At 52.4% G+C, this 23,250-nt stretch overlaps 1 protein-coding gene across 8 annotated transcripts in view; it reads right to left on the bottom strand.

The window, feature by feature from the left end:
* disc1 (DISC1 scaffold protein) overlaps window positions 1-16,373 on the bottom strand; it is a 215,018-nt gene extending 198,645 nt beyond the window's left edge. For 3 of the 8 annotated variants that reach the window (XR_011940651.1, XM_072498531.1, XM_072498534.1), the window contains exon 1: window positions 15,934-16,371. Coding sequence is in view for 4 of the 8 variants with exons in the window: in XM_072498534.1 (XP_072354635.1) it covers window positions 15,934-16,048 (115 nt within the window). In the remaining 4 variants the exon portion in view is untranslated. Of the gene's footprint in view, window positions 1-15,933 lie in introns of all 8 variants that reach the window. The other 5 variants (XM_072498529.1, XM_072498530.1, XM_072498532.1 and 2 more) reach the window with 2 other exon arrangements.
* Between the last annotated feature and the right edge of the window lie 6,877 nt (window positions 16,374-23,250).

The raw sequence follows: 23,250 nt of genomic DNA, 5'->3' as shown, positions 1-23,250 counted from the left end.
GCTAAGTTAAATAAGGCGCTGGCAACGAACTTGGAGGATTATTTACTTGGTGGTAGCTGGAGATCAAACGGGTTTTGTGAAGGGCCTACAATTGTCGGCCAATATAAAGAAGTTATTGAATGTAGTGATGTCGCCCCTGTCAGGTCGGAGCCAGAGATAATAATTTCCATGACCACGGAAATCAGGTAGAATAGGAGTAACAGATACTGGGGAAATTTTGGTTTGGACCCAGGTTCTTTTCCTGGATTAGGCTGCTGTAAGTGTTCGCACTAACAAATTAAGCTCAGAGTACTTTTATTTGCTTTGGGGTACAAGGCAGAGGTGTTCACCTTATTTTGTTACTTTTTGTGTAGGTAATTGAGCTGCTGCCGATTGCATTAAGGAGATATGGAGGTCTGGAGCACCGAGTGTCCCTATGTGCAGACGACTTGTTATAGGTGACAGACCCACTCTCTAGTGTGAGTAGGATTATGGAGTGTTGAATAAGTTTGGCTTTTTTTCAGGGTATAGACTTAATATGGGGAAGACTGAGGCGTTTCCAATGAGCTCTCAGGGACAGGCAGAAGACCTGGAGAAACTGCCATTCTGGCTAGCTAGGTAGACTTTCAGGTATTTGGGAATACAGGTGGCTCGTAACTGGACATTGTTCCGCAAGTTGTTTTTCGCCAACCTGGTAGAAGGGGTGAAGGATGATCTGAACAGGTGGGATGTTCTCCCGCTATCGTTGGCAGAGTGGGTTCAAATTGTGAAAATGACGATCCTTCTGAAGTTCTTATGTATTTTCCAAAATCTCCCAATTTTCTGACCCAAATCCTTTTTTGGGAAGATTAATAGGCTGATCTCAGCCTTTGTATGGGCAGGAAAGGTACCTCGGATCCAGAGAACTTTTTTGCAGAGGGGCAGGCTGTCAGGGAGATAGCGTTGCCAAATTTGATGAACTATTATTGGGCGGCAAATATAGAGAAGGTTCGCAAATGGGTCGTGGAGTGAGGTATGGTTTGGAGACGGATGGAGGAAGCTTCCTGTATAGGGTTGAGTTTGAGGGCACTATGATGGTTCCGCTTCCATTCACACCTGCCAAGTACTCTGAAAGTCTGGTAGTTGTAGCCTCTTTAAAAGTTTGGAACCAGTTTAGGCAACATTTTAAGCGAGAGGGAATGTTGCTGTGGGCACGACATGTGGGAACCACAGTATCCCAGCGGAGTTGGAATCGATGTACAAAGCTTGGGAACGGGAGGGGTAGAGGTGTTTAAGGATCTGTTTGTGGAGGGTAGATTTACGGGACGGGAGGAACTGGTAGAAAAGTTTCAGTTTCCGGGGGGAAATGGTTCCGGTATTTACAGGTTAGGAACTTTGTGCGAAAGGAGCTAGTTATGTTTCCACGGTTACCATCCCCTTCATTGATGGACAAGGTTGTTTCTGAGGATGAGATGGAGAGGGAAAGTTCTCGGATCATAGAATTTACAGTGCAGAAAGAGGCCATTCGGCCCATCGAGTCTGCACCGGCTCTTGGAAAGAGCACCCTACCCAAAGTCAACACCTCTACCCTATCTCCATAACCCAGTAACCCCACCCAACACTAAGGGCAATTTTGGACACTCAGGGCAATTTATCATGGCCAATCCACCTAACCTGCACATCTTTGGACTGTGGGAGGAAACCAGAGCACCTGGAGGAAACCCATGCACACACTGGGAGGATGAGCAGACTCCGCACAGACAGTGACCCAAGCCAGAATCGAACCTGGGACTCTGGAGCTGTGAAGCAATTGTGCTATCCACAATGCTACCGTGCTATCTTTGGGCAGTTGACAGAGGGAGAGGGCCTTGCTGGAGAAGATAAAGAGGAAGTGGGAGGAGTTGCATGGGGCATTTTAAGGGGATGTGTGGAGTGAAGCCTTATGTAGGATAAACTCTACCTGCTCGTGTGTGAGATTGAGCCTGATTCAATTTAAAGTAGTGCACAGAACTCAGATAACCAAAAACACATGAATGGGATCTTTCCGGAAGTGTAGGACAAATGCGAGCGGTGTTTAAGGGGGCTGTGGTAATACCAGGTATTGCAGTACCCGAGAGGTGAATGACCATTGGCTAGACCGCGGGGTCTACCATTGGGTAATGTACATAGCCCCTCCCTGAGAAGCGGGGTATAAGAACCGATGCCGTCCCAGCAGCCTTCACTTCTGTAACATCGCTGCTGGGTACAGTTCTATCTGATTAAAGCTGAATCGATATGACTCCTCGTGGTCTCAAGAGTATTGATTGTGCATCAGGGGCCAACGAACCACAAAACATCATAGAATCCCTATAGAGCAGGAGGTGGTCATTTGGCCCATCAAGTCTGCACTGACCGTTCAAAAAACCATCCCACCCAGGCCCATTCCCGCAACCACACCGAACCTTTGGACGTGAGGCAATTTAGCATGGCCAATCCATCTAGCCTGCACATCTTTGGACTGTGGAAGGTAACCGACACAGACACAGGGAGAATGTACAAAGTCTTCAGAGACAGTAACCCGAGGTTCATGTTCTGGTCCTGTCCGAAATTGGCAAGATTTTGGGAGTCCTTTTTGAGACAATGTTGGAGATTTTAGGGATATGGGCGGCACTGAGCCTGTAGGTCGCAATGTTTGGGGTATCGGATGAGCCAGGAGTGCAGGAGAGGAGAAATACTGATGTGTTGGCCTTTGCCTTCCTGATAGCCCCCGGGGAAAGATTTTGCTAGGGTGACAGACCGTCAAGAGCGACGGCATGGGTGGGAGACCTGTTGGGAGTTTCTATATTTGCAAATAATTAAGCTTGCCATCAGGGGCTCAGGAGAGGGGTTTTAGTCAAGGTGGGGTCTCCTTTTCAAGAGTTAGTAATCGGCAGCGGGTGGGTGTATTTTGTAATAATAAAACAGGGCCACATGGTGGGATGGTGGATCCGTTGTTGAATATGAAAATTGTACATAAGGTTGAATGAGTATTGCGTATTTTGTAAAATGGAAAATGTCCGTAATAAAAATATTTCTTAAAAACTGGGACAATAACAGTAGGCAATTTTAGTTCTAATTTCAGAGCGCCACTGTATCACCATCATAGTAAGTGCCTTAAGCCCTCAGTCTGGCTTTGAATTTCAAATTGTCATTCTATTCTTGAACTACAATGCATAATTTAGTATCTGTTGACGATTCATTCTAAACCATGAAATGATAGAAAAGTTATGGCACACAAAAAGAGGTTGTTTTCACCCAGAGGGTGATGGGTATCCAGAATTCACTGTCTGAATTGGTGGTTGAGGCTTAACTGCTCAACTTGTTTAAAAGGCACCTGGATCTGCACCTGAAGTGCTGTAACCTGCAAGGCGATGACCAGGTGCTGGAAAGTGGAATTAAAATGAGGGACTAGTTTCCTTTTTTCTCTTTTTTGGCTGGCTCACACACAATGGGCTGAATGGCCTCTTTTTGTGTGCCATAACTTTTCTATCATTCCATGGTTTAGAATGAATCGTCAACAGATACTAAATTCAGTGGAGATGTGCGGGGGAAGTTTTTTTTATACAGAGGGTGGTGGTAGTCTGGAATGCACCGCCAAGTGAGGTGGTTGAGGCAGATACATTAGCGACCTTTAAGACCAGCTTTGACAAAGAGTCATCGGACTCAAAACATTAGCTCTTTTCTCTCCCTACAGATGCTGCCAGACCTGCTGAGATTTTCCAGCATTTTCTCTTTCGTTTAAGACTTATCTGGATAGGCACATGAACAGACGGGGTACAGAAGGATACAGGCAGTTGGTCTAGATAGGATACATGATCGGCGCAGGCTTGGAGGGCTGAAGGGCCTGTTCCTGTGCTGTATTGTTTGTTTTTTGTTCTTCAGCAACGGTGTGAGGTTCGGCGTGGTCTACTTGGCGAAGTTGAGGGTGACCTATAATTTGAGGGACTTTTACTTCGAGGCAGCAGAGGGGTTTGTGAAGGCCAAAGCACTGGGGTTGAAATGAGAGACGGGGCTGGGGTTTAGCTTCGAACTGAAGGGAGGGGGTGAATGCTTTATCTCTTGTTTCTGGGTATGCATTTGCTTTCTTTTTGTGGGGGGAAACGGTTAGGGGTTTGGTTTCTGGGTTAGTTGATGGTGAAGGGTAATGGACCCTCTGCTATGGGCTACAGTAGGTACGAGAACATTGAGCTTTAGGGTTATGGCGGCTTTCTAGGGCGCGGTCTTTGCACACTAGTTATGTTTGAGTGTCTTTGTTTCCAGGGACTGGGTCATGGGGGGCGAATTGGGAGGAGGGGGTTTTTGGCAGGGGCCTCCACACAAGCAAGCGAAGGTCGGTTAGTGAACAGGAGTGTGGTGGGGGGGGGGGGGGGGGGGGGGGGGGGGGGGAAGAGGAAGTGGATGGGTGGATTCTGGGAGGGGGAAGGAGTTTGACAGCAACATAGAGATGGGGCGGGTCAGGCCCGATGGGCAGGACCTGTGATAATGATGATGGTGGATTTGGGAAGGGGTGGGGGGGGGGGGGGGGGGGGGAAGAGAAAAAGATGCCCCTCCCCCACCCGTCAGCATAATAACGTGGAATATGAGGGGGTTCGGGGGACCGGTGAAGAGGGCGAGAGTCTTTTCACATTTAAAGAGCCTAAAGGCCGGCGTGGTGATGCTGCATGAGACCTATCTAAGGGTGAAAGATCAGGTGAGGTTTAGGAAGGGTTGGGTGAATCAGGGGTTTGATAGCAGGGATCAGGGGCAGTGGTATTGGTGGGCAAGAGGGTGAGGTTTCCGATGGAGAAAATGATGGCGGATCAGGGGGGCAGGTATGTGATTGTGACGGAAGTGTTAAGAGGGGAGGTTGGTGGCATTGGCGTATATAGCCCCGACTGGGATGATGCAGGGTTTGTGAAGAGGGTGCTGGGTGCTACTCTGGATTTGGATACCCATGAGTTAATGGGGGGGGGGGGGGGGGGGGGGGGGGGGTGATATTGGAATATGGTGCAGGAGCCGAACATGGATAGGTCTCAGCCACGCTCGCTTCCCAGTCAGCAAGAGCGCTGGCTGGGCTCACGAGAGAGATGGGAGGAGTGGACCCGTGGAGGTTCCTGCACCTGGGAGTACGGAAGTATTTGTTTTCTCCCCGGCTCAAAAATAGACTTTGTCATGGTGGGGAAGGCATTATTGGCTGGGGTCAAAAGGTCGGAGTATTCAGCGATATTAATTTCGGACCATGCTCTGCATTGGGTGAATTTGGTTCTGGAGAAGGGATGGCTCAGAGGCCAGGGTGGAGAATGAACGTGGCGCTGTTAGGGGCCCTGGGAAGGTGATCAAGGAATATGTGGGGTTTAATTGCACGGGGGAACTTTCACAGTGGGTGGTTGTGAGGCTCTGAAGGCAGTAGTAAGGGGGAGGTGATTTTGTTCAAGGCTAAGGTGGACAAGGAGGAGAGAGAGGAGCACCAAAAATTGATAGAGGAGATGCTGGAGGTGGATAGGAAGTGGGGGATGCGGACCCGGTCCTCTTGGCCAGGAGGATGGAGGTTCAAGCGAAGCTTGACCAGTTGACCACAGGGAAAGCGGTGCGCCAATTAAGAAGTGTGAGGGGGATGATCTATGAACGTGGGCAAAAGGCAGGACGTATGTTGGCCAGCCAGCTCTGGAGGGAGGCAGCAGTGAGGGAGATAGTTCAGATGCGGGATACGTTGGGGAAGCTGGTGGTGGCCCTAGAGCAGATCAACAAAATATTTGAAGAGTTCTATAAGAAGCTATATAGGCTGGAGCCACTGGGAGAGGAGCGAGAGATGAAGGAGTTCCTGGACGGGTTGGAGTACCCGAGGTTGGGTGAAGAGGATAAGGCAGGCTTTGTGGGACTGATGGGGGAGCATGAGGTGAAGGAGGCAATTGGGAGGATGCAGCCAGGGAAGGTGGCAGGGCCGGATGGGTTCCCAATGGAATACTATAAGAAGTTTAAGGATAAGTTGGCGCCACTGATGGTGAGAATGTTTGAGGAGGCGATAGGTGGGGGGTTCTTGCCACAGACGTTGGGGCAGGCTTTGATTTCCCTGCTGTTAAAGAAGGATAAGGACCAGATGGAGTGTGGGTCATAAAGACCCATATCCCTATTGAATGTGGATGCCAAGATATTGGCAAAGGTTTTAGCGGCAAGGTTGGAGGGGTGTCTCCCGAACGTGATAGGAGAGGATCAGGCGGGGTTCATGAAGGAAAGGCAGCTGATTTTGAATGTGAGGAGGTTGTTAAATGTGATCCTGACGCCAGCGGGGTGGAAAGAGACGGAGATGGCGGTAGCACTGGATGCAGAGAAGGCGATCGGGTAGAGTGGGGTTATTTGATTGCGGTATTGGAAAGATTTGGAATCGGGCTGAGGTTTGTGGCGTGGGTACGGCTGTTGTACAAGGAGCCGATGGCGAGCGTTCGTACTCATGATATGAATTCAGGGTACTTTGTTCTATACCGGGGTACAAGGCAGGGGTACCCCATGTCCACCCTGTTGTTTGCACTGGCTATAGAGCCCTTGGTCATCTCGCTAAGGATTGGAGAAGAGGATTATATCGCCGATTTATGGGAGGATCCTGGGAGGACGACAGGGTTTCTATGGAGGGGATTAAGGCGAAGTGGGAGGAAGAGCTGGGGGGTTTGATGGAAGAGGGACTGTGGTGTGAGGTGCTGCAACGGGTGAATATCTCAACCTCGTGTGCGAGGCTGGGGGTGATACTGTTGAAGGTCGTATATAGGGTGCACCTCACAAAATCAAAGATGAGCCAGTGTTTGAGAAGGTGGAGGATGTCTGTGAGCGATGTGGGAGGGGCTCCGCAAACCACATTCTCATGTTTTAGTCCTGCCCGAAGCTGGAAAGGTATTGGCGGGAGGTATTTGCATAACCTTAGGGGTTACGGATATGGAGCCCGGTCCCCCGGAAGCCATTTTTGGGGTTTCGGACCGGTGGGTGCAGGGGCAGACGTTTTTGCCTTCGCCTCACTAATCACTCATAGGCCAGTCCTGTTGGGGTGGAGGTCAGCTACCCCACCCCAAGCCACAGTGTGACGGGGAGTCCTGGTGTTTTTGACCCTGGAGACGGTGAAGTTTGAGCTGAGGGGACTGAAGGAGGGTTTCTACAATTCTTGGGGTTTGTTTATTATGCACTTTTAGAGTTGGTTGCCGTTGAATGCGAAGGGAGGAGGGAGGGGATTGCTTTATTTTCTGTTCTATGATTCTATATTTTATATTGTTGGGGTTGTTCGGTTTTTGTTTCATTTTTTGTACGGCGAAAATGCTGAAAATATGGTGAAAAAAATATTTAATAACTAGAAAGGAGCAAATTCAAGCAGGCTTTTGAGTTAAGATAGAATATGTTTATTCACTACTAAAAGTAAAGGAGAAATGGCAAAACACATGAAAATTGAGTCCAACATTAAGTAAATATAATAAAGTTATATAGAAGTCCTCAAATTGTTCACCAATGCTCAAAGCCCCATAGCAACATGAATCACAAAGGCATTGTATCCACGTAGAAAGGACAATTAGTTATCCTTTCGACTTCCAACTTGAAACTAAAAGATTATAACTGTTTACCAACTTGAAACTAAAAGATTATAACTGTTTACAAAACACCTTCCTAGGACTTTCTTTTTTAACAAACATTTTACTGAGGTATTTACGGCTTTATAACAACAGAAGAAACAATGTACATACAAATATAAACATAGTGCAAAAGCCGTCTTCCTCCCTCGCAGGTCCCACCTTTTCTAACACCCTATTCTAAGCTAAACTAAACCCCAGCCCCCCCACCCCGCCATTCTGCTGACGGTTAATTTTCCCCAAAGAAGTCGACGAACGGCTGCCATCTCCGGACGAACCCTAACATTGACCCTCTCAGGGCGAACTTGATTTTCTCCAAACAGAGAAAGCTAGCCATGTCAGTTAGGCAGGTCTCCGACTTTGGGGGCTTTGAGTCCCTCCAAGCTAATAATATCCGTCTCCGGGCTACTAGGGAAGCAAAGGCCAGAACGTCTGCCTCTTTCTCCTCCTGGATTCCCGGGTTTTCCGGCAATCCGAAAATCACCACCTCTGGACCCGGTGCCACTCTTGATTTTAACACCTTGGACATGACATCCACAAACCCCTGCCAGAATCCCCTAAGCTTCGGGCATGCCCAGAACATATGGACATGGTTCGCTGGTCCTCCCGCACATCTTGCACACCTATCTTCTACCCCAAAGAACCTGCGCATCCGGGTCACTGTCATGTGGGCCCGGTGAACGACCTTAAACTGTATCAGGCTAAGCCTGGCACATGTTGTGGACGCGCTGACTCTACTCAACACGTCCGCCCAGAGGCCATCCTCTATCTCTCCTCCTAACTCCTCTTCCCATTTGCGTTTCAGCTCCTCAGTCTGCGTTTCCTCTGACCCCATGAGTTCCTTGTAAATGTCTGAAACCCTCCCTTCTCCCACCCACATTCTGGAAGCTACCCTGTCCTGTATCCCCCTTGACGGTAGGAGTGGGAAGGTTGAGACCTGCCTGCCTAGGAAGTCCCCCACCTCTAGGTACCTCCGGAACCCCCCATCTAGCCTCCCCGGGGTGATTATTGCATATTGGAGACCAGACCGATGCTCCCTCTGCTCCCACACGTCTCCTCCATTGCCCCCAGACTCTCAGGGCTGCTACCACCACGGGGCTGGTGGAGTACCGTGCCGGCGGTAAGGGCAGATGCACCATTACCAAGCCCCCAAACTAGTGCCCTTGCAGGATGCCGCCTCTACTCGCTCGCACACCGATACCCCCCCCCTCCCCCACCACCCACTTCCTAATCTTCCTAGGAATTTTGAGACTAACAGTCTACCTATTGTTGGCACAGATGCTTTAGTCACTGTTTACAGGTGTTAACATCTTACACCTTCTTCCCAGTAACACAACCTGGGCCTCCTTTAATCTTTAACAACCAAGCCCCTGAGCTCACTGTTAGCAGAATTCAGAAGAAGCCACATTACAGAGGAACATAGGAAATGAACATGACCCTCCTTCAGTCGCCCATTTTACTTTAAATTACCCTACATAGTCCCAAAACATACCTTCCAAACTTTGCATTTGTAACAGTATGGTCACCAGTGGTCAAATGATTAAAATCAGAGATGCTCATAAGGCCAGAATAAAAGGAGCGCAGATATCATTGAATTTACAGTGAAGAATGCCATTCGACCCATTGAGTCTGCACCGGCCCTTGTAAAGAACACCATAGTTAAGCCCATACCTCCACCCTATCCCCGTAACCCAGTAACCCCACCTAATCGTTTTGGACAACCAAGGGCAATTTAGCATGACAAATCCACCTAACGTGCACGTCTTTGGACTGTGGGAGAAAACCACAGCACATGGAGGAAACCCACGCAGACAAGGGGAGAATGTGCAGACTTTGCACAGTGACGCAAGCCGGGAATCGAACCTGGGACCCTGGAGCTGTGAAGCAACAGTGCTAACCTCTGTTCTACTGTGCCGCCCAGGGTTGTGGGACTGAAGGAAATTACAGAAGTAAGGAGGGGAGGTGTCGTGGAGAGATCTGAAAGCAAAGATGAGAATTTTAAAATTATGGGGTTGCTTAACTGAGATTCAATGTAGGGCAGCAAGTACAGGCATGAAGTGTGGACAGCACTTGGTGAAAGTCATGGCCGTAGTGTTTGGTAGACCTGAATTTTCTGGAGGATAGAACATGGGAGGAATGAGGGTTTCAGCAAGAGATAAGTTGAGGCAGGTACGGAGTTGTGTGATGTTATGGAGGTGAAAATAGATGGTCTTGGGGTAGCACAGCTGTGTTAAAAGCTCATCTCAGGGTTAAATATAACACCAAGATTGTAAACTTCGATTCAGCCTCAAGCGGTTGCCAGGGAGAGAGTTGGGGTTGGTTGGGGCTAGGGGATGGAGTTCCCAGCACCAATGGCTTTGGTCTTCCCAAGATTTGTTGAAGAAAATTTCTGCTGAGCTATTAATGGATGTTGGACAGTTTTACGAGTTAGATACAGTGAGGGTTGGAGAGGTAGAGCGGGATTTAAAAAAAAAAAATTTGTGTTATCAGTTCACATGTTGAAACTGAAGTGTGTTTTCAGATCATGTCGCCGAGGGGGAGCCTGTGGATGACAAGTAGGAAGGGACCAAAAAAGCAGGCCAAAGTTGAATCAAAGCAAAATCCAATTTCTTAGCTACTTTCAGTCATCAGGGACAGCTTCCCGTTTTAGTTCCAGGAGGAAGTGATAAAAGGTGGCAGCTGTTTCAAGAATGGAAATTTGTCAATCGTACGTCACACTAAAGTATAATAGCTGGTTAAGTGGGCTTTTAAGCATACATGGAGAAGAAATTACTGAAAATACCATGGTTTCAAGAAGTAGATTCTTATATGACCATCAGTAATTAGTCAGCATTCTGCATAATAATTCATACAAAACTGAAATGGGAGTATTCAATGGAAGGTAAACTTTGAAAAGGTGCAATCTCAGTTATCAAGTCAATCTAGTGCACCAAATTACCTTGAAAATGAGGTCATGTGCAGGAGACTACAAAGGCTATACTTCTTTGCTTACAGAAGTGAGTAAACTACTTAAATCCATTAACTGTTAAGCACACTGGGTGGCACAGTGATTAGCACTGCTGCTTCACAGCCCCAGGAACCCAGGTTCAATTCTGGGTATTGGGTGACTCTCTGTGTGGAGTTTGCACTTTGTCTATGTGGGTTTCCTCCAGGTGCGGTTTTCTCCCACAGTCCAAAGATGTGCCGGTTAGGTGGATTAGCTGTGCTAAATTGCCCCTTAGTGTCCAAAAAGTTAGGTGGGGTTGCAGGGATAGGGCAGGGGTCTACCTGGAGTGCCCTTTCAGTGCAAAGACCCGATTGGCCAAATGGCCTGCTTCTGAGCTGTAGAATTTCTACAATTCTATGAACATAAATTTTCATGCTGAATATAAAACTGCACCATCTATGTATTTTCATACATTTGTAAAAGAATCATGGCAGCCTATTATCAAGAATATGACCTATTTATTGCAATTCATTTTGAAACAGGTTCTGCAATGAGTGCCATGATGCATGTAATTGCAATGAAATATTATCACAACTACAATAAAAATATTAACATCCATATAGCCAACTAGTTCCACAAGTTATCAATTACCATACTAGATTGACCTGGTTCATTATACTACCAAATACATAAAACATGAAAGCTAAGGGAATGCTACAATTGTATTGTTTAAAACTAATCAAATATAGAAGCAATAAAAGTGACAGGCGTGAAAGACAGATGGGAATCATAGAAACAAAAATTAGAAAACATAGCTCCAACTACATATGTGCCTGTATTAAAGAAAATTATCTTTTTATAAAGTTACGGGTGGCAGCACAAATAACAAACAAAGAACAAAGAAATGTACAGCACAGAACAGGCCCTTCGGTCCAGCAAGCCCGTGCCGACCATGCTGCCCGACTAAACTACAATCTTCTACACTTCCTGGGTCCGTATCCCTCTATTCCTATCCTATTCCATGTATTTGTCAAGATGCCCCTTAATTGTCACTATCGTCCCTGCTTCCACCACCTCCTCCAGCAGCGAGTTCCAGGCACCCACTACCCTTTGTGTAAAAAAACTTGCCTCGTACATCTACTCAAAACCTTGCCCCTTGCACCTTAAACCTATGCCCCCTAGTAATTGACCCCTCTACCCTGGGGAAAAGCCTCTGACTATCCACTCTGTCTATGCCCCTCATAATTTTGTAGACCTCTATCAGGTCTCCCCTCAACCTCCTTTGTTCCAGTGACAACAAACCAAGTTTATTCAACTGCTCCTCATAGCTAATGCCCTCCATACCAGGCGACATTCTGGTAAATCTCTTTTGCACCCTCTCTAAAGCCTCCACACCCTTCTGGTTGTGTGGCGACCAGAATTGAACACGATACTCCAAGTGTGGCCTAACTAAGGTTCTATACAGCTGCAACATGACTTGCCAATTCTTATACTCAATGCCCCGGCCAATGAAGGCAAGCACGCCGTATGCCTTCTTGACTACCTTCTCCACCTGTTTTGCCCCTTTCAGTGACCTGTGGACCTGTACACCTAGATCTCTCTGACTTTCAATACTCTTGAGGGTTCTACCATTCACTGTATATTCCCTACCTGTATTAGACCTTCCAAAATGCATTACCTCAATTTGTCCGGATTAAACTCCATCTGCCTTCTCTCCGCCCAAGTCTCCAAACACTCTAAATCCTGCTGTATCCTCTGACAGTCCTCATCGTTATCCGCAATTCCACCAACCTTTGTGTCGTCTGCAAACTTACTAATCCGACCAGTTACATTTTCCTCCAAATCATTTATATATACTACAAACAGCAAAGGTCCCAGCACTGATCCCTGCGGAACACCACTAGTCACAGCCCTCCAATTAGAAAAGCATCCTTCCATTGCTACTCTCTGCCTTATATGACCTAGCCAGTTCTGTATCCATCTTGCCAGCTCACCCCTGATCCCGTGTGATTTCACCTTTTGTACTAGTTTACCATGAGGGACCTTGTCAAAGGCCTTACTGAAGTCCATATAGACAACATCCACTGCCCTACCTGCATCAATCATCTTGTGACCTCTTCGAAAAACTCTATCAAGTTAGTGAGACACAACCTCCCCTTCACAAAACTGCTGCCTCTCACTAATACGTCCATTTGCTTCCAAATGGGAGTAGATCCTGTCTCGAAGAATTCTCTCCAGTAATTTCCCTACCACTGACGTAAGGCTCACCGGCCTGTAGTTCCCTGGATTATCCTTGCTACCCTTCTTAAACAGAGGAACAACATTGGCTATTCTCCAGTCCTCCGGGACATCACCTGAAGACAGTGAGGATCCAAAGATTTCTGTCAAGGCCTCAGCAATTTCCTCTCTAGCCTCCTTCAGTATTCTGGGGTAGATCCCATCAGGCCCTGGGGACTTTTCTACCTTAATATTTTTCAAGACGCCCAACACCTCGTCTTTTTGGATCTCAATGTGACCCAGACTATCTACACACCCTTCTCCAGACTCAACATCCGCCAATTCCTTCTCTTTGGTGAACTCTGATGCAAAGTATTCATTTAGTACCTCGCCCATTTCCTCTGGCTCCACACATAGATTCCCTTGCCTATCCTTCAGTGGGCCAACCCTTTCCCTGGCTTCCCTCTTGCTTTTTATATACGTGTAAAAAAAGCCTTGGGATTTTCCTTAACCCTATTTGCCAATGACTTTTCGTGACCCCTTCTAGCCCTCCTGACTCCTTGCTTAAGTTCCTTCCTACTTTCCTTATATTCCACACAGGCTTCGTCTGTTCCCAGCCTTTTAACCCTGACAAATGCCTCCTTTTTCTTTTTGACGAGGCCTACAATATCTCTCGTTATCCAAGGTTCCCAAAAATTGCCGTATTTATCTTTCTTCCTCACAGGAACATGCCAGTCCTGTATTCCTTTCAACTGCCACTTGAAAGCCTCCCATATGTCAGATGTTGATTTACTCTCAAACATCCACCCCCAATCTAGGTTCTTCAGTTCCCGCCTAATATTGTTATCATGAGCCTTCCCCCAATTTTGCACATTCACCCTAGGACCACTCTTATCCTTGTCCACCAGCATTTTAAAACTTACTGAATTGTGGTCACTGTTCCCAAAATGCTCCCCTACTGAAACTTCTACCACCTGGCCGGGCTCATTCCCCAATACCAGATCCAGTACAGCCCCTTCCCTAGTTGGACTGTCTACATATTGTTTAAAGAAGCCCTCCTGGATGCTCCTTACAAACTCTGCCCCGTCTAAGCCCCTGGCACTAAGTGAGTCCCAGTCAATATTGGGGAAGTTGAAGTCTCCCATCACAACAACCCTGTTGTTCATACTATTTTCCAAAATCTGTCTACCTATCTGCTCCTCTATCTCCCGCTGGCTGTTGGGAGGCCTGTAGTAAACCCCCAACATTGTGACTGCACCCTTCTTATTCCTGATCTCCACCCATATAGCCTCACTGCCCTCTGAGGTGTCCTCCCATAGTACAGCTGTGATATTCTCCCTAACCAGTAGCGCAACTCCGCCACCCCTTTTACATCCCCCTCTATCCCGCCTGAAACATCTAAATCCTGGAACGTTTAGCTGCCAATTCTGCCCTTCCCTCAACCATGTATCTGTAATGGCAACAACATCATTGTTCCACGTACTAATCCAAGCTTTAAGTTCATCTGCCTTACCCGTAATACGTCTTGCATTAAAACATATGCACTTCAGGCCACCAGACCCGCTGTGTTCAGCAACTTCTCCCTGTCTGCTCTGGCCCGATTCCCTAGTTCTCCCTCAATGCTCTCACCTTCTGACCTATTGCTCCAGTGTGCACCCCCCTGCCATACTAGTTTAAACCCTCCCGTGTGACACTAGCAAACCTCGCGGCCAGGATATTTATGCCTCTCCAGTTTAGATGCAACCCGTCCTTCTAATACAGGTCACACCTGCCCCGGAAGAGCTCCCAGTGGTCCAGATAACGGAAACCCTCCCTCCTACACCAGCTGTTTAGCCACGTGTTTAGCTGCTCTATCTTCATATTTCTAGCCTCACTGGCACGTGGCACAGGGAGTAATCCCGAGATTACAACCCTAGAGGTCCTGTCTTTTTTTTCTGCCGAGCTCCCTGAACTCCTGCTGCAGGACCTCATGCCCCTTCCTGCCTATGTCGTTAGTACCAATATGTACAACGACCTCTGCCTGTTTGCCCTCCCCCTTCAGGATGCCCACTACCCATTCAGAGACATCCTGGACCCTGGCACCAGGGAGGCAACATACCATCCTGGAGTCTCTTTCACGTCCACAGAAGCGCCTATCTGTGCCCCTGACTATAGAGTCCCCTATGACTATTGCTCTTCTGCGCTTTGACCCTCCCTTCTGAACATCAGAGCCAGCCGTGGTGCCACTGCTCTGGCTGCTGCTGTTTTCCCCTGATAGGCTATCCTCCCCGACAGTATCCAAAGGGGTAGTATACCTGTTCAAGAGGGGGACAACCACAGGGATACAGTGGTTAGCACTGTTGCTTCACAGAGCCAGGGTCCCAGGTTCGATTCCCGCTTGGGTCACTGTGTGGAGTCTGCACGTTCGCCCTGTGTCTGCATGGGTTTCCTCCGGCTGCTCCCGATTCCTCCCACAAGTCCTGAAAGACGTGCTGTTAGGTGAATTGGACATTCTGAATTCTCCCATGGTGTGGCGACTAGGGGATTTTCACAGTAACTTCATTGCAGTGTTATGTAAGCCTACTTGTGACAATAATAAATATTATCGTACTTCGCTAAAATCATAGAATTGATATGGTACAGAAGCGGTCAATTTGGCCTATTGTGTCCGAACCAGCTCTCCCAACGAGCATGGTGACTCAGTGCCATGCCCCTTCTCTTCCCTCCCCTGTTGTTTCTATTCAAATAAACATCCAATGCCCTCTCAAGTGCCTGGGTTGAACCTGCCTCCACCACACTCCCATGTAGCGAGTTCTAGACCCCAACCATTCGCTGTGGGAGTTGTTTTTTCTCTCAAATCACATTTGCTTCTTTTGCAAATCACTTTAAATCTGCGTCTTCTGGTTCTTGAGTCAGTCCTCCCCCCTCTCAAATCTACTCTGTCCAGTTCCCTCAGGACTTCGAACATTTCTCCAATTAAATCTCCTCTCAGTCTTCAGAATGGTTTCCCCCAGCTCCCCGGTGACGTTAGTAAACTTCTGTAACAAGTAGCTGAATTGCAGGTGGGGGAAATCAGCACAGCGCCCAGTCTCGGGGGGGGGGGGGAGGGGGGGTAGGGTGTGGTTAATGGGGAGAAAAAAGCCTTTGCCGGGCCACACACGCGCGGATAGCCGAGTTCGTCACGTCCGTAAATACATGTTTTTGAAAACGCGACCAACGGCACCGGAGCCCGGTCTCTATTACTGATTATACCTTTTTTCTGCGGGTGCGGGGGTTGTCCCCGAGGCCCGGAATCGCTGCTGGAGACCGCTCTCGGCCGACAGGCGGGGGCCGCCGGTTGGGGGATAACGTTCATCCCTGCGAACATCCTCGGTGGACGGGGCCGAGCCGCGGACTAACGGCATCGGGTCACCTCAGTCCCGCGCGCGACGCCGCAGTTCCGTTCGATTACGATTCGCGTGCGTTCCGTCCGCTGCCGCGGACTGCTGGCCGTTCGATTCGATTGTCGCGCGCGCTCTGCGCGAGACGCCGACCGTTAGATTTGATTGCTGCGCGCGCGACCCTCCGCCGGAGTGGCCGCAGGGCGGACTCCGGTTGCTGACCGCCCGGGCCACCCCCCTGCGCAGGAACGGCGACAGTTCTTCTCAGCTTCCTGCACCGAGGAGTCAGTTTCTTACAGAGATTTGGGGAAAGTGAGGAAATCAATCCTTTTTTTTTCAAAATGCTGTAAGATTCAATGATCCTTTATTGACTAGCTAGTACCCTCTACCATAATTAGGAGCTCAATGTTAGCCTGGTGGAACATTATCCCACACTGTTCCCTCAACACATTCATTTCTTCTTCCTGGCCAATGCCTCGGGCTGAACCAGATTTTTCACAACCCTGGCATCCTCCTTTAACTTTCGCTGGGCTTCTGACTCCATATCCTCTCTAACACCAGACCACCATTTGCATCCTTGCAGCTGAAACCTTCATCCATGCTTCTGTTAGCTCTTGGCTCAACTATCCAATGCACTCTGGCCAGCCTTCCATCCTCCGCCCACCATGAACTCTGCTCCGATGCTTGACTCCCACAAGCTTTATCCATCCATCATCCCTAGTCTCATCAATGTTACAATTGTCACTGTCATCCTCCTGTTCAAGTCCATCCACGGCTTCACTCTCTAGCTTCTTGCAACATTTCAAGACCTCGGTTCTCCTCCAGTTCTGACCGCTTATACATAGTCCACTCCTTTGCTCCGCTATTGGTAACTGTCTCTTCAGGCATGTAAGGCCTAAAGCTCTGCATTTCCCTCATCCTTTAAGGCATTAAAACCGACCTCATTGACCAAGATTTTGGTCACTCGTTCTGGTGCCATTCTTGAGATGTATTTTTAGTGTTAAAACCACTGCATAAATGCAAGTTGTTATCTGACAATGTGATGTTTTCCACCTTTCATCCTAAAAACAACAATGACTACTTCAAAAGTCAGTTATTGATTGTAATGTACTTTTGAAGCATCCTGATGATTCCACTAAATATAAAAATAAGATCTTTCTTAATTGTGATTAAAAAGGGTATAGTTGCTGAAATAGCTCTGGCGAGGAACACAACATATCCATGGCTCCTACTCTGGATGAAGAACGCAAAATTAAAAGGTCACACTTTTTCTGTACTTGTACATGGAGTGTTGATTTGCCAAGACCAATTAATCAGGATAGCAACTCCAATGGCTTCGCATGGGAGGAAGCCATAACAGAAACCAGGAAAGCTTTCCTCACAGCAAGTTATCATCACTCTCCTGCCTTGTATGGTGACCCGCTGACAGTGCGAACACATGCCTATCACCCTGGCATGATGTTACACAGACCCTTGGAGGGGGGATCAGGGTGGCTGGGGAGGGCCGGTGTATTTGGGGAGGAGGGGGTTTGGTGGAAAAATGATTGAGGGGTGGAGGTAGGGGATGGGTGGGATGAGGGGAGGGAGGGAAATAGGAGGGATGGGAGGGAATTGGGAAGGGAAATTTGGGGGAGGGGGGAATAAGGGAGGGGAGGGAAATGGGGTGATCAGGAGGGAAATGCAGGGGGGTGGTTAACGGGGAGGAAAAAGGGGGAGGGTGATTGAAGGGGGAGATTGGGGGGAATAGGGAAAGGGGTGGTAGGCAGAGGTGGGGGTTGAAGGGGGAGTTTGGGGAGGAGGGAAATGGGAGGGAGGGGAGGAGGGAAATGGGAGGGAGGGGAGGAGGGAAATGGGAGGGAGGGGAGGAGGGAAATGGGAGGGAGGGGAGGAGGGAAATGGGAGGGAGGGGAGGAGGGAAATGGGAGGGAGGGGAGGAGGGAAATGGGAGGGAGGGAAATGGGAGGGAGGGAAATGGGAGGGAGGGAAATGGGAGGGAGGGAAATGGGAGGGAGGGGAGGAGGGAAATGGGAGGGAGGGGAGGAGGGAAATGGGAGGGAGGGAGGGGAGGAGGGAAATGGGAGGGAGGGAGGGGAGGAGGGAAATGGGAGGGAGGGAGGGGAGGAGGGAAATGGGAGGGAGGGAGGGGAGGAGGGAAATGGGAGGGAGGGAGGGGAGGAGGGAAATGGGAGGGAGGGAGGGGAGGAGGGAAATGGGAGGGAGGGGAGGAGGGAAATGGGAGGGAGGGGAGGAGGGAAATGGGAGGGAGGGGAGGAGGGAAATGGGAGGGAGGGAAATGGGAGGGAGGGAAATGGGAGGGAGGGAAATGGGAGGGAGGGAAATGGGAGGGAGGGGAGGAGGGAAATGGGAGGGAGGGGAGGAGGGAAATGGGAGGGAGGGAGGGGAGGAGGGAAATGGGAGGGGAGGAGGGAAATGGGAGGGGAGGAGGGAAATGGGAGGGAGGGAGGGGAGGAGGGAAATGGGAGGGGAGGAGGGAAATGGGAGGGAGGGAGGGGAGGAGGGAAATGGGAGGGAGGGAGGGGAGGAGGGAAATGGGAGGGAGGGAGGGGAGGAGGGAAATGGGAGGGAGGGAGGGGAGGAGGGAAATGGGAGGGAGGGAGGGGAGGAGGGAAATGGGAGGGAGGGAGGGAGGAGGGAAATGGGAGGGAGGGAGGGGAGGAGGGAGGGGAGGAGGGAAATGGGAGGGAGGGAGGGAGGAGGGAAATGGGAGGGAGGGAGGGGAGGAGGGAAATGGGAGGGAGGGAGGGGAGGAGGGAAATGGGAGGGAGGGGAGGAGGGAAATGGGAGGGAGGGAGGGGAGGGGGAAATGGGAGGGAGGGAGGGGAGGAGGGAAATGGGAGGGAGGGAGGGGAGGAGGGAAATGGGAGGGAGGGAGGGGAGGAGGGAAATGGGAGGGATCGGAGGAGGGAAATGGGAGGGAGGGAGGGGAGGAGGGAAATGGGAGGGAGGGAGGGAGGGGAGGAGGGAAATGGGAGGGAGGGAGGGAGGGGAGGAGGGAAATGGGAGGGAGGGGAGGAGGGAAATGGGAGGGAGGGAGGGAGGGGAGGGGAGGGGAGGAGGGGGGAGGGAGGGAGGAGGGGGGGAGGGAGGGGAGGAGGGGGAGGGAGGGGGAGGGGGAGGGAGGGGAGGGGGGAGGGAGGGAGGGGAGGGAGGGGAGGGGGGAGGGGAGGAGGGAAATGGGAGGGAGGGAGGGAGGGGAGGAGGGGAAATGGGAGGGAGGGGAGGGAGGGGAGGAGGGAATGGGAGGGAGGGAGGGGAGGAGGGAAATGGGAGGGAGGGAGGGAGGGGAGGAGGGAATGGGAGGGGAGGAGGGAAATGGGAGGGAGGGAGGGAGGGGAGGAGGGAAATGGGAGGGAGGGAGGGAGGGGAGGGGGAATGGGAGGGAGGGAGGGGAGGAGGGAAATGGGAGGGAGGGGGGTGGGAGGGAATGGGAGGGAGGGAGGGGAGGAGGGAAATGGGAGGGAGGGAGGGGTGGAGGGAAATGGGAGGGAGGGAGGGGTGGAGGAAATGGGAGGGAGGGAGGGGAGGAGGGAAATGGGAGGGTGGAGGGGAGGAGGGAATGGGAGGGAGGGGAGGAGGGAAATGGGAGGGAGGGAGGGGAGGAGGGAAATGGGAGGGAGGGGAGGAGGGAAATGGGGGGGAGGAGGGAAATGGGAGGGAGGAGGGGAGGAGGGAAATGGGAGGGAGGGAGGGGAGGAGGGAAATGGGAGGGAGGGAGGGGAGGAGGGAAATGGGAGGGAGGGAGGGGAGGAGGGAAATGGGAGGGTGGGGGGGAGGAGGGAAATGGGAGGGAGGGAGGGGGAGGGGAAATGGGAGGGAGGGAGGGGAGGAGGGAAATGGGAGGGGGAGGAGGGAAATGGGAGGGGAGGGAGGGAATGGGAGGGAGGGAGGGAATGGGAGGGAGGGAGGGAAATGGGAGGGTGGGAGGGGAGGGGAGGAGGGAAATGGGAGGGAGGGGAGGAGGGAAATGGGAGGGAGGGGAGGAGGGAAATGGGAGGGAGGGGAGGAGGGAAATGGGAGGGAGGGGAGGAGGGAAATGGGAGGGAGGGAGGTGGGAATGGGAGGGAGGGAGGGGAGGAGGGAAATGGGAGGGAGGGAGGGGAGGAGGGAATGGGAGGGAGGGGAGGAGGAAATGGGAGGGAGGGGAGGAGGGAAATGGGAGGGAGGGGAGGAGGGAAATGGGGTGGAGGGAGGGGAGGAGGGAAATGGGAGGGAGGGGAGGAGGGAAATGGGAGGGAGGGGAGGAGGGAAATGGGAGGGAGGGGAGGAGGGAAATGGGAGGGGAGGGAGGGGAGGAGGGAATGGGAGGGGAGGAGTGGAAATGGGAGGGAGGGAGGGGAGGAGGGAAATGGGAGGGAGGGGAGGAGGGAATGGGAGGGAGGGAGGGGGGAGGGAATTGGGAGGAGGGAGGGGAGGAGGGAATGTGAGGGAGGGAGGGGTGGAGGGAAATGGGGTGGGAGGGAGGGGAGGAGGGAAATGGGAGGGAGGGAGGGGAGGAGGGAAATGGGAGGGAGGGAGGGGAGGAGGGAAATGGGAGGGAGGGAGGGAAATGGGGAGGGAGGGAGGGGGAGGGAGGGAAATGGGAGGGAATGGGAGGGAGGGAGGGGAGGAGGGAATGGGAGGGAGGGAGGGGAGGAGGGAAATGGGAGGGAGGGAGGGGAGGAGGGAATGGAGGGAGGGAGGGGAGGAGGGAAATGGGAGGGGTGGGGAGGAGGGAAGAGGGAGGGAGGGGAGGAGGGAAATGGGAGGGAGGGGAGGGAGGAATGGGAGGGAGGGGAGGGAGGGGAAGTGGGAGGGAGGGAGGGGAGGGGGAAATGGGAGGGAGGGAGGGGAGGAGGGAAATGGGAGGGAGGAGGGGAGGAGGGAATGGGAGGGAGGAGGGGAGGAGGGAAATGGGAGGGAGGGAGGGGAGGAGGGAAATGGGAGGGAGGGAGGGGAGGAGGGAAATGGGAGGGAGGGACGGGAGGAGGGAAATGGGAGGGAGGGAGGGGAGGGGGGAAATGGGAGGGAGGAGGGAAATGGGAGGGAGGAGGGAAATGGGAGGGGGGGAGGAGGGAATGGGGGGGTGGGGTTGGGGGGGGGAGGGGGAAATGGGGGGGGGAGGAGGGAAATGGGGGGGGGGAGGAGGGAAATGGGGGGGGGGAGGAAATGGGAGGGAGGGGAGGAAATGGGAGGAGGGGAGGGAAATGGGAGGGAGGGGAGGGAATGGGAGGGAGGGGAGGGAAATGGGAGGGAGGGGAGGGAATGGAGGGTGGGGAGGGAAATGGGAGGGTGGGGAGGGAAATGGGAGGGAGGGGAGGGAATGGGAGGGAGGGGAGGAGGGAGGGGAGGGGAGGGGAGGGAGGGGGGGAGGGAGGGGAGGGAGGGGAGGGAGGGGGGGAGGGAGGGGGGGAGGGAGGAGGGGGGGGGAGGGAGGGAGGAGGGGGGGGAGGGGGGTAGGGAGGGGAGGGAGGGGGAGGGGAGGGAGGGGGGGGGAGGGGGGAGGGAGGGGAGGGGGGAGGGAGGGAGGGGAGGAGGGAGGGAGGGAGGGGAGGGAGGGGAGGAGGGGAGGGAATGGGAGGGGAGGAGGGGAGGGAATGGGAGGGGAGGGAAATGGGGAGGAGGGGAGGGAAATGGGGAGGAGGGGAGGGAATGGGGAGGAGGGGAGGAAATGGGAGGGAGGGGAGGAGGGAAATGGGGGGAGGAGGGAATGGGAGGGAGGGGAGGAGGGAATGGGAGGGGGAGGAGGGAATGGGAGGGTGGGAGGGGAGGAGGGAAATGGGAGGGAGGGAGGGGAGGGGGAATGGGGGAGGGGGGGGGAGGGAATGGGAGGGGGGGGGGAGGGGAATGGGAGGGAGGGGGAGGAGGGAATGGGAGGGAGGAGGGGGAAGGGAGGGAAGATGGGGCGGGAGGGAGGGGAGGAGGGAAGTGGGAGGGAGGGAGGGGAGGAGGGAGTGGGAGGGAGGGAGGGGAGGAGGGAAGTGGAGGGAGGGAGGGAGGAGGGAAGTGGGAGGGGGGTGGGAGGGAAGTGGGAGGAGTGAGGAGGGATGGGAGGGAGGTGGGAGGGGAATGGGAGGGAGGAGGAGGGGAGGAGGGAAATGGGAGGGAGGGAGGAGGGAAATGGGAGGGAGGGAGGGAGGAGGGAAATGGGAGGGAGGGAGGGGAGGAGGGAAATGGGAGGGAGGGAGGGGAGGAGGGAAATGGGAGGGAGGGAGGGGAGGAGGGAAATGGGATGGAGGGAGGGGAGGAGGGAAATGGGATGGAGGGAGGGGAGGAGGGAAATGGGAGGGGAGGAGGGAATGGGAGGGAGGGAGGGGAGGAGGGAAATGGGAGGGAGGAGGGGAGGAGGGGAATGGAGGGAGGGAGGGGAGGAGGTAAATGGGAGGATAGGGAGGGGAGTGGCAATTGAAGGGGTAGTTTGGGGAGGAGGGAAATTCGAGATGGGGATTGGGGGAAGGATAATGGTCGGGGTGGAGATTGGAGGGAAGGGAAATGGGAGAGGGAGGTGGGGATTGAAAGGGAGTATTGGGGAGGGAAATAGGAGGATGGAGAGGGGAAGTGGGGATTGAATGGGGGAAGTGGGGATTGAATGGGGGAAGGGGGAGATTGGGGGGAAGGGGATGGTAGGGGGTGATTGGGGGGGTGATGGGGAAGGGGGTGGTGCGGGATGTGGGAATTGAAGGGGGATGGTAGGGGGAGGTGGGTATTGAAGGGGATATTGGGGAGGAAATGGGAGGATGGGGAGGGGAGATGGGAGGAGGAGGTGGGGATTGAAAGGGGAGATTGTGGGGGGAAGAGTAATGTCGGCAGCGGGGGTTGGGGGGGTGGTTGAGTTGACAGACAGCCTCATCGTAGGAGAATCTGGAGACAATAATGACCTCCTTGCATATTGAACCCTTGCTGCCACCTGTCCTCCATCCTCCAGCTCCTCCTCAGGCTCATCCTCCAGCCACTGCTGGACTGCCTCCTCCTCCTCCTCCAGCATGTCACCCCACTGCTGTGCCAGATTGTGGAAGGCACAACGGATCACCACAAAGCGGGAGATCCTCTGGGAGGTATACTGCAGGGCTTCACGAACAAACCCCCCCCGCACCAGGGGAAGCTGGAAGGCAACCTTCACCGAGGCACTAAGGGAGCACAGCTGGAGATAAAGGCTGATATAAAAGCGGCACCGAGGCCGCGGTGAAAGACG

Source organism: Scyliorhinus torazame, chromosome 4, assembly GCF_047496885.1.
Source record: "Scyliorhinus torazame isolate Kashiwa2021f chromosome 4, sScyTor2.1, whole genome shotgun sequence".
Lineage (NCBI taxonomy): Eukaryota > Metazoa > Chordata > Chondrichthyes > Carcharhiniformes > Scyliorhinidae > Scyliorhinus > Scyliorhinus torazame.
The sequence above is the reverse complement of the archived record's forward strand: the minus strand, read 5'-3'. Positions and strand labels throughout refer to the sequence as shown.